This window comes from Chroicocephalus ridibundus, chromosome 12, assembly GCF_963924245.1.
Source record: "Chroicocephalus ridibundus chromosome 12, bChrRid1.1, whole genome shotgun sequence".
NCBI classification, from domain to species: domain Eukaryota; kingdom Metazoa; phylum Chordata; class Aves; order Charadriiformes; family Laridae; genus Chroicocephalus; species Chroicocephalus ridibundus.
Window position 1 is genome coordinate 16,557,712 of NC_086295.1, and position 10,432 is coordinate 16,568,143.

The 10,432-nt window shown below is 57.2% G+C and overlaps 1 protein-coding gene across 2 annotated transcripts; it reads left to right on the forward strand.

Annotated features, from left to right (window-relative positions):
- The first annotated feature begins 1,754 nt into the window (after positions 1-1,754).
- Positions 1,755-9,027, forward strand: LOC134522421 (zinc finger protein 541-like). Of its 2 annotated transcripts, none has more exons than XM_063350083.1 (9): positions 1,755-1,817; positions 3,016-3,264; positions 4,169-4,389; positions 5,423-5,565; positions 6,528-6,603; positions 6,769-6,857; positions 7,275-7,403; positions 7,819-7,994; positions 8,529-9,027. In XM_063350083.1, the coding sequence occupies exons 3-9, from the start codon at positions 4,221-4,223 to the stop codon at positions 8,593-8,595; spliced, it is 849 nt and encodes a 282-aa protein (XP_063206153.1). In that variant the 5' UTR covers positions 1,755-1,817; positions 3,016-3,264; positions 4,169-4,220; the 3' UTR covers positions 8,596-9,027. The 2 variants fall into 2 exon arrangements, with proteins under 2 accessions (XP_063206153.1, XP_063206154.1); XM_063350084.1 differs by having other exon boundaries at positions 1,779-1,817; positions 3,016-3,074.
- The last annotated feature ends 1,405 nt before the right edge of the window (positions 9,028-10,432 follow it).

Here is a 10,432-nt window from a genome sequence, read left to right on the forward strand (position 1 = left end):
ACATTTTCATGGCTTTGTTTAATTTTTGCTGAATCTTCATGTCCATTAGAGGGGGAAAAAAATAAAAGTCTGTATTTTGGTTCTGTTTTTCTCTGGAAAGGACCAATGCTCAGGTCTGGGCCTCCATCAGCTCCTTTCCGCAGAGCAGAAGGCGGGTGGGAACGTTCTCCTTTGGCTTCTCAAGGCTTGTATTTTTCCAAAGAAACCTCAAAGTAACGTTTTTATCTAGGCCTTAAGGATTCCCAAGGGAAAGCGGCTGCCTTCCGAAAACGAAGACGGGCCTCCCAGGAAGGCCGGAGTCAGCGGCAGCCCTGCCAGCTGGGAGGACGGGGAGTTTTTAACCAACAAAACCTGGGGGCTGTTTCCTTTTCAAAAAAGAACCAGAGGTGGCTGTTGCAGCGCTGAGTGATTTTTTTAATTCCATCTGAGGGATGAGTTTTGAGCAGTTTGGCTCCGGAGGGGGGGTGAGAAAGCGAGTGCCGGGAGGCGGCGGCGCGTTCACGCCTCCTGGCTGCCAAAGCCATGCCGAAAGCGCAGGAATTTGGCAAAATACTCGGCGTCCCACGGCCCCGCCGCGGGGCTGGATTTAAACCCCCGCCGACCCCCGGCAAGGCTGGGCGTGGGGATTCCTGCTCGGCGCCTCGTTGCTGTTCCCGCTTGATTCTGAAATCTCCAAGTTTTGGCGCAAGAAGAGCGTTTGGTGCAGGTTCTGCGGCGCCAGGACGGCTCGCCGATGCTCCCGGCCGCTCTGGCCGGCGGCGAAGGCCTGCTGGGGCGAGAGGGCGGTGGCCGGGGTGGGCAGGTACTGCCGGCTCAGCCGCCCCCGCCATTCCCCCTGCGCCCACCTCTTCTCTCCCCGGCTCTCCGTGCCCCGGCCCACACGGCGGAGGAGCAGGTGAGTGGGGCATGTGGGGGTTACGCGGAGTTCCCCCAGAAGAGGCGGCTCACGGCCCCACAATGTCTGGGAGTTGGGCGGGGGGCGCGGTGGTTCAAAACCGTCCAAAGCTGGAACTCTGGGGGCGAGGCACTGAACTAGAGAAGAAGCTCTTCTTTTTCGAGCCCTTGGAAACTAATCTTCATTTCTGTAGCTCCAAGGAGGTGAAAATCCACAGCGCGCTCTCTGCGGGTGCTCTGATCCTGGCCGCTCTCCAGGAGCTTAGACTAGGAAAAGGGCTGGAAAAGCTGTATTTAGAGCGAGCTATTGCAGCGTCGCACTGTCTGTCTGAAGGGAGAGCCAGTGTAATGAGCTGTTGTGTATCCCAAGTGTCAGCATCTGAGTCTCCAGAGACGTGCCTCTGTTCAGCAGCTCTTGTGTCGCCGTGTCAAGAGGCGCTTTGTGTTCTCTGAGGAGAGATGTGTGTGTGCCCAGGTAGGGAAGGGGCGATGTCTGCGCGGCAGGAGGCTGCGAGAAGGCAAAGAAGGGCTGTTTCTGCCTCTAAGGCTTCTCTGAGTTTTTCTGGTGTGAAGGAGTTGAGAGCAGGAAAAGACTGGGGCCGGGTTTCTTTGGGCAGAGAGCCGGGAGCGTGCAAGTGCCCGTGTGGGCAGAGAGGCGGCGGAGGGCAGTGGGCTGCCGTAGGGCCGTAGTGCGCATGCGCGGCGTCCCATTGGTGGGCTGGCGTGGGCGGGGGCGGGGCGCGGCGGGGATTGACGGCGGCGAGGGGCCAGTGGAGGGTGGGTGTGCGAGGAGGAGGGGGCGGGCGTCGTGGCGTGGGCGGCCAATGGGCGGGCGTGTGGTGGGTCGGGCCGGGGCGGGGCGGGGCGGGGCGGGCGGTCGGGGCGTCGTCGAGGCCGTGGTGAGGCCGGTGGAGCGCGTGAAGGTGAGCGGGCGGCCCCGAGGGGTGATGGGGGGGGCGGGCGGGAGGGCCGGGAGTGAGTGTGGGGGCACGGGGGGCCTGAGGGGGGGCCTTGTCGTGTGGGAGGGGGGTGTGTGGGCCCGTCTCCCCTTGGGGTTCCCTTGGTGGCGGGGGCTTTGTGGTGCGGTGCCGGCGCTGGCGGAGAAGTGAAGGCCGTGAGGGCGGTAAGAAAGCGGCGGCCGGGCCGTGGTGGTGGCGCCCCGCAGGGAGGCGGGCCGGGCCGTGCGCGGTTGTGCAGCGCTCCCCCCAGAGCGGGCGTGGGGCCCTGGGCGTGTCGGGCTGTGGGGTGTGTGCGCTCCCTGAGCGTGGTGCAGGGGGGCTGCCGAGGGGGTGAGGAAGCGGAGAGGGGGAGGCGGTTTGGGGCGTGAGAGGGCGAGCGGGTGTGGTGGTGTCGGGGCTGGGGAAGGGCCTGGCGTGTGTGGTTGTGGGGCTGCGCAAGCGAGGGAGTTGTGTGGGTTTGGGCTCAGGAAGAGGGCTGGAGATGAAACGGGCGCCAGGCCCCCTCTGTCTGCGCGGAGGGTCCGTCCCGGCCGCGCTGCCGGGGGGCCGGAGGTTGTGTGAGAAATAAGTTCGGGTCCGAATGAAATAGGCTGGGGCAGAATCCTCTGTGAAGCACATTTTTGTTCACGTTCCTGCAAGAGCGGGTGACCTAGCAAGTAGGCACACTTTCAGTTCTTGAAACACACCTTTTTGTTTCCTGATCCCGGCCGAGTTTTTCCCTCCCCTGTTTCCCATTGGTTGGGTACTGCAGGGTTCACAGTCTGTGCGAGGCGCCTAAAATCCTTCCCGCATGTCCTGCCTCTGTTTCCTTCTCGTTATGCTACACCTAAAGGGATTGTCTGACTAGTTTATTTCTTTCCTTTTTGGTAAAAACATTGCTGAATGCCTTTAGCCCTGGTTAAATGTTTGAGTGCCCGTCTAGACACTAATGCAGTAGGAATCAGTTTGTCCTTTTGTCTGTGTGATAAGAGATGTTCTGCAAGCCTTTGCTGGAGCCTCTTTGTCTTGGTCCTTCCCTTATCCTGCCACCTCTGACGGCAGCGGCTTTTCTCCTCTGCAAAAGCAATAGGTGCCTTTCTTACAGTTGGGTGGGGGTCCCCCGGCTCGTCCCCCTTGTCTGGGTGTGACAACCGGGCTCATTTCTCTGCTCGTCTTTTCCCAGGGTGACCTTGTGCGGCACGGCAAGAAAATCCTGCCCGGCTGATTGCGCTCGCTGCTGAGGTAATGGCACACGTGGGGCGAGACACGTTTGCGAGTTCAGGGAGGCTACGGATCCTCCCCGTCAAAGCCGCAGAAAAGGCCAATTTGCTGCGAGTGCAGAAAAGGTGACGAGGAGTTTTGCGCCCGTTTTTGTGCGGCTCTTCAGTCGTTTGAGGGCCGGAGCCCTCCAAGAGAAGCGTTCTCAAAAAAGGTATTTTCATTAATACTGAAGTGAGCAGTGTCGAGTGCCGCGAGGAATGAAGTGCGTGCTTTTTATTAGCGTCGACAGCTCTAGATTCTCCACTAACAGCACTTGCAAAGCGCTCGCGTCCAGAGCGCTCTGAAAAGCATGAACTAGTTAATGCAGCGGCAAAGGTTGCAAAATCATCTCAGGAGCTGACGTCTTGGGCTGTTTAATAAGGTGAGACGGAGCCTTTGGCTTGGCTTCTGGTCCGGGCTCGCGCCCAGGTCAGCGATAATCCGAAGGGGTCCCGCTGGCTCGAGTGGAAATAATTGGTGTGAGTGGAAATAATGAGTGTCTCGTCGGCCGTGGGAGGGAAAAGGGGAGATCAAGAGTCCACCTAAACGAACCTTGCGGCGTTAAGAGACTGTTCTCTGGGGGGTTCACCGCCAAAATTATGTTTCGGAGAAGCTCGTTTTACCGAGCGACGTGCTGCGGCCGGTTTGGGGAGTCAATATCTCCAAAGTTTGGTGTTGGTTAAGTGCTTTTTGGTTGTTAGTTGGATGTCTTGGGGTTTTTTGTTTCCCTATTTGCCACCTTTTCCTGCTAAAGGAACTGCAGAGATTTCCCAAGTAGGCCCGAAACGGCGGATCGAGCGCTGAGGGTGATGAAATTCTATTCTTTAAAAAAGCAGTTCAACTTCCTCCCATTAATTTTCCACCCCTTTATCTCCATATTGTTTTTTCTCCACTTTTCAGCTTTCCTGCCGCCCCCCCCCAATAACTGCGGTTGGGTGGTTTTCTACCGAAAAAGGTCGCCATCGGGTGTTTTTGCGGGGAGCGATGGCGCACAGCAAGGAAGGAGCAGCAGGGCAAGGGAAAGGGAATCCTTGAGCGCTTGTTATTTAACAGGAGTTCTCGTTATTTTCTTTCAGAGAGAAACCATTTGGATTGGAGTTGGGATGCGAAGGACTTGGAGGCCAGAAAATGCACCCCAGTCCCTCGCTGGTGCCCAGAAACCATCGCCGGAGGCCGCAGGAGATGGAAAGCGTCCCTCCAAAGCCGAGATGCCTTCAGGGGGACGTCGCGGTGGCTCTGCCGGCTGATTGCCTTCTCGGTACCGTCCATGACAAGGAATTTGTCAGCAGGGAAGGAGGTGGGTGGCGATTTTAATGATTTTTTAGTGTATTTAGAGAAAACTCCCTTGCTGGAATGGCTTCTGTGAGCCACTGGTCAGCAGTTCAGCAGCTCAGCTAATCCCCCCAATTCTATTCGACTAAGACGGCAGGAATGGGCTTGGTGGTAATGAACGCTAATGGTAACGGAGTTGGTAAAGGTTCCAGGGGCCTGTTGGTGGAATTTGTGGGAAACGGGTAACCTGTTAATCCCTTTGGAGTTGCGATTTAAGTTCCTGCTAAAGCCGCGACCTGATTTGATTGTGTGAGTTTGGGGTAAAAACTGAAGGTAAGCATTAAAAACGCGCAATTCAAAAGACTTGAGGATGGCGAGGAAGGCTAAAGGCTGGTCTTGTTGGAACAATTTTTCTCTCGGGCTTTTTTTTTTTTGCTACCTTCCGGGCAGAATTGCAAGGGGGTTTGGGTGTTTTGGCTGATGAAACAGTAAAATGGGCGCCCAGCCGTGGGAAGAAGAGCAGAGTGTGGGAAAAGGGGGGACGAGGGAAGTGCCGTTGAGGAGTGGGCGTGTGGTTGGTGCAAGGCCCGGTGTGTGCAGGCCCTGGCAGTTGCCATTGGGCTTCTGCCGGTGGCTCGGCCAGTCGTCAAGGGTGGGTTTTTTGGGGCAAAGTTGGCCAGAAATGTGCGGAAATGCCCGGCCAAGCGCTGTCACGGAGCGTTGCCGGCCTCCCGCGTTCTACACAACATTCCGAAGCACTTGGTGCTCGGCGGTGGTGGCTCTTGCAGCTCGCTGCTCTTCTCAGAGTGAACCTGACCACTTGGGAGAGGTTTTGAGGAGGAAGAAACCCCCAGTTTTCTTGCCCGATGGGGCCCAAGAGGACTCAGGAGGCAGAACGGTACCGTGGTGGTGCTGGAGAAGTTGTTAGAGGAGAGCGATTAGCGCTTTCCTGGGAAATAGGGGCCGTCTTTCTTACAGCTCCTCCCGTATGCGCGCGTTTCTCCTGCCGGAGCTGTTCCCCGCTCGCCTTCCTCACCTCCTCTTCCTCACGCTTTCAGGCGCATCAACATTGGAAGCCAATTCCAAGCGGAGCTTCCAGACCTCCAGGACCCAGCCCGTTTGGAAGAGGAGGAAGAGGGAGCGTCGCTGGTGTGGAAGCCCTGGGGTGACGTGGAAACCAACCCAGAGACGCAGGAGAAAGGTCTTTGGTTTTTTTTTTTCCTACCGCTTTTCTTCCACTTTGACCCCAGCCAGGGATAGGAGGGGTTGAAAATGCCACCTTTTTGGGCTTGTCTCCCTCCTTCTCTTGCCCGCGTTCCCGTTGGAGGGAAGGAGATGGCTGGGTTTTGGTGGGAGAGGGACTTAAGACTAACGGGCGACGCTCTCGGCAGCGTCTTGCATGAAAAAGGGGCGTTTGGAGCCCTCCCAGCAAATGTGCGGCGCCCTCGGGAGAGGGGAGGTTTCTCTCCGAGCTTTTAAATAGAGCTCTTTGGGGTACCGGACTTCTTTCTCTGGCTTTTCCTCGTCTGCGGTCTCTGCTGCGCTCGTCCTGTTTTCCCTCCCTCTCCTCTGGCCCCTTTTCTGGAGGAAAACGTGACTTTTTGTGGGTTTTTGTTGCGTTTGTAGTTAGAAACCTACTCCATTTGGCGTCTCCCAAGGGCGGGCCGGGGGGCCGGGTCAACGCGGAGCTGGCTCTGCATTGCCTGCACGAGGCTCAAGGCGACGTGCTGGTAAGAAGCGGCAATTTCTAATGAAGAACGGACTTTGTTCCTGCTTTGAGCTGGGAGTCGCTCCGAGTTTTCTATTGCGCGGGCGGGAGTCTCTTTGCCGAAGGCGCAGGAGGTTTTTGGATGTTGCCTGTCGCGGCGTTAATGTGTCGTGGGCTTCCCGAGCCCTCTCCTGGTGCATCGCTAAGAGTTGGTTTTGATTCTGGGAGGATTTGGAGGATAGAATTACTCCCGAATGAAGGGATATTGGCTAAAACCCGAGGTGTGCCCTCGATGAGCCCCGAGCGGGTCTGCTTTGCTCCCTCTTCTTGGAAGAAGGGATTTAACACCCCTGGGCTGGGCGTCTGCTGGGGCGTGGCCAGGAGGAGGGAGAATTTCCCTTTTGGCTCCTCCTCCGGAGGAATTTAACTCTTTTTTTCCCTATGAAATCTGGCAGGAGGCGGCGGAGATGCTGCGTGCTGGGCCGCCTCGGAGACCCGAGTCCCATCCCCTGGCTGATTATCATTACACAGGTAAAGGAGGAGAACAGCTCCCGCCGTTCCCTTTGCTCTGATTGAATTGAGGCTTCCAAATGTTCTTTTGGGGTGGGGAAAAGAGTAGTTCTAATCCCTTTCCGGGGCTTTTGGAGGTGGGGGATGCCTGTTCTAGTAACTTGGGTGTCGCTGGTTAATTCCTAGGCTCGGATACTTGGACACCGGTGGAGGGGCAATTGTTTAAAGAGGCTTTTTACCTGCATAAGAAGAATTTTCGCCTCATACAGAAGCAGGTAAAGCCGTTAGAGGGAGGCGCAGCTCGTTAGCGTGGGCAGTTTCAACCCAGAAAGTCGTATTTTGAGTTGCGTGTTGGAATGCTGTTCTTAGGACGCTTCTTCATGCTAAAAAACCACCGGCACGAGACAAGTTTTTGCCCTCATGTGTGATGGCAAGGGACTATTTAATCTCTCTGGGAGAAAATAGCAGAGATATTAAAAGAATAACGACAGTTTGTGTGGTGAAACAGAGAATTCTGCCCTGAAAACGCTTCTTGATGGCGTTTTTCAGCAGGTGAAGGTTTCTTTTCTGTCCGAGCTCCCCCGGACGTTGCGTTGCGAGAAGCGCAGGAGAGACTCCTGGTCGATCTGCCCCTTGGGTATTTTACTGCCGCGTTTCCCTTATTAAGTGGCTCCTGGTTTTCCTCCCGGCAGATCCAGACTAAAAGCGTGTCTCAGTGTGTTGAATATTATTACACCTGGAAGAAAAAAACCCGTTTTGGCTGCACTCGGCCTCGCCTGACGCAGAAGAAGCGCCCGAGACGCCCGGAGGAGGAGGAAGAGGTAGAAAAGCTGCTGGGGGAGGGATTTTTGTGCCAGCTTCCGCTCCTCCATGAAGCCATCTGCGAAAACTTTCCTTAAAAACCAGCAGATTTGGTTCACAGAAATATTTGTAACTTTGTGGTGGTAGAAACGGGGTGACGGTGTCGCTTCGGTGCTTCGGAATTCCACGTTTTCAACCCCTTGGGATAGATTTTTGCATCAGAAAGCGCTGTTCTGCTTCAAATAGAGAACTGATAGGGTTTTTCTTTCAAGGTCTGGTCCTCCCAGAGGAATTAAAGTGTTTTTTTTCGACTGTTTTGTGTTCGGAGTCCACCCGGGCGGGGTTGGGCTGATAAAACACGGTACCTCCGGCACAAAAAATCCAATTCCTTTGCCGCCCGCGGCTGTTTCAAGCTATTTTTTACCTGATTTACAGGCCCTTTGCAGTGCAAAGAAGAGGCGGCGCATCACCCCCAAGGAAAATCCAAAGTTGGGGAGTCAGGAAGAGAACCCCTGCAACGACGGCAGCTCCTCCATCAATGCCGGTGCTTCCTGGCGCTGGGACGGCGGCGCCGGAGATCCAGGATTTTTCCGCTGCGGCGAGTGTGGAAGGTCAGCTCTTCCTTTTTCTTCTCAAAAGCGGCTGTTTTGGGGCTCAAAAAGCAGCCGTGGGGGCAGCGGGGGAGGGCAGCTGGAGGATTCCCCTTGCCCCGGGGCCGCTTGGCGGTTTTCATTGACTTTCAGCCCCCAAAAATGTGTGTTTTCGGAGTCGGGGAGACCCTCCACCGAGCCCTGAGGTTCAGAGCGGTGGCCCTCCCTTGCGCAAGAATCCCAGCGCTTCTCCTTTTTGACCAAAAAAGCCTCAAGTTCCGTGAGGATTTGGGGCCTGAGGCTTCCCCGCTCCACTCGCTCGCGCCGAGCAAAATGCCTCGCGTTTCAATTCAGCCTCATTTTAAGCGATGGCCCAATTAATTCTAATATTTTAATCGCCCACGATCTGTCCTGTTGAACCACCGACGTCAGAAACTCTGTCGTACCACGCAGCAAAGCGTAAGAGTTCCCAAAAGGAGGAATAACGGAGCTTGGTCTCACAAATTTACAAAAACGGCCAAAGACTTAAAAATGCCTTTCTTTTCTAACTTTCAGGGTGTTTGAGAAGATCCAGGGGAGAAACGCCCACATGAGATTCCATCGCCCCAAAGCTGATGTTTAAAAGGGCCCCGGGAGCTCTTCTAAAGGGTGGCGAAGCCACAAAAGCCCCCGCATTCCGCTGACCTCCTCCCATAACACCTGGGAACTGACACCAAACCGACCCCGAGGCCAGTTTTTACCATTTTTCTTAAAACCCCCCAGCTTTTTCTCCGCATCCGGGCAGCGGCTGGGCTTTGAGGATTCAAGAAGACGCGGTCGCCCCCGCTCTAAAAAGAGAGGGAATGGGGGAAATGGCCCCAAAAGGGTCATCCTATTTAACAAGGTGTTTCCCTGCTGGTGGTGCGCAGCCTTTAAGATCTGGACTGCAGCGCCCTTTTGGTAGAGATAAGGTTAGTTTTCGTGTGTGGATTTGTGTTGTAAATACTTGTCTACAGTTTGTTAATAGTTTTGGTGTTTGTTAATAGTTTTGTTAGTTGTTAATATTTTTGTTAGTTGTTCAGAGTTGTTAAGAGTTGTAAGAGTTGTTACTGGTTGTTAAGAGTTGTAGGTAGTTGTGTTGTTGTTAATAAAGAGTTGTGTTCCTGTTTTTCACACCCAAGCTCTGTGTGCATTTCCTGGGAGCCGCGGCCTTTGCAGAGTTGTGGTTCCAGTGTCTCGGGGATGGCGGGGCTGGGGGCGGCTGGGGGTGGTGGCACGGCCACGCCGGGGGTCCCTGTGCACAGATGGGATGCGGCTGATGAAAGGGACGTCCCTGGGCACCAGCGGGGTTCATGGGCTGCTGGGGAGTGGGGTCCCCAACAGCAAAGGGGTCCCCAGCCAAGCACGGACTCTGCCATGACCGACCCCTGCCATGATGCCATCAAAGCAGGCAGGAAACCTGCTGCTGCCTTGCTGCTGGAGGGAAAGGAAAGGGAGGGACGGGGCACAAGCCAGGATGGGGCTGCAGAGCTGCAAAATGCAAACTGATCAGCCGAGGGCCATGACATCCTTGGGAATGGCTGGTACAAGGATGAGGGGAGAAGGTTTTGGAGCTGCAGGGGCTGATGTTTAATGGTGTGAACCTCCCCACGCTCGGGTCTTTGCTTCTGGTCCTGCCGTGCTTTACCCGGGGCCGTGCCCAGAGCCAAAGCCCGGAGCAAAGCCCTCCTTGCCCTCCGGCATTCCTGCTGCCGGCAGCGGCCCCGGGCCCTGGTCCCCACTCGGGGCGAGCCGTGGAGGGGGCAGCGCAGGCTGCGGGGGGCTTTGGGGAGAGGGAGCTGGTGCAGGGGTGCGGTGGGCGCAGGGTGTCGGGGTGCGGGGAGCCGTGGGTGCCGGCAGAGTGGCGAGGGGGGGCGATGCCGTGCGGGCCGGGGGTGCGGGATGCGGGGAGCCGCGGGGGGCCGGGGCTGCGGGCACGGGGCTGCCCCCGGCCGCTCGGGAGCCGCGGCCCCGCCCGCCCCCTCATTACCCGCGCCTCATTAGCGCCTCATTAGCGGCGGCCGGGGCGTGGTGCCCTCCCCGCGGAGGCGGTCGGGGAGCGCTGCCGGCCATGGGGGTTGCGGGCGGCGGCGCCCCGCCGTGCTGCTCCTGTCCCTGGGGGAGGCTGCCCGGGCGGGGGTCGGGCTGCGGGGGCCGGGCTGCGGAGGGGCCGCTGCCTGGGGTGCGGAGTCGGGGGGCGATGCGGGGTCCCCTCTCTCCGTGTGGCTGGGTCGGGGCTGTGTGTGTGTGTCCGGTGGGTGTCGGCTGGCGGAGCCGAGCTGTCCGTGCCCCCCCGGCTGTCAAGGCTCCCCTGGACACAGGGGCTTCAGCCAGGGACTCGCAGGTGTCCGGGCTGTCCCAGGGTCAGGCGCTGCAGGGAGCAGCCTGCACCCGGTCTCCACTCGGATCCTGCTGCCCAAAGCCGTCCTTCTCCCTCCCCC

Excerpts from the sequence above, each read along its gene's own strand:
- LOC134522421 (XM_063350083.1), top strand. The coding sequence starts at position 4,221 with ATGCACCCCAGTCCCTCGCTGGTGCCCAGAAACCATCGCCGGAGGCCG. Across the intron at positions 4,390-5,422 it reads ATTTGTCAGCAGGGAAGGAG|GCGCATCAACATTGGAAGCC; the intron begins GTGGGTGGCGAT and ends TCACGCTTTCAG. Across the intron at positions 7,995-8,528 it reads CGCTGCGGCGAGTGTGGAAG|GGTGTTTGAGAAGATCCAGG; the intron begins GTCAGCTCTTCC and ends TCTAACTTTCAG.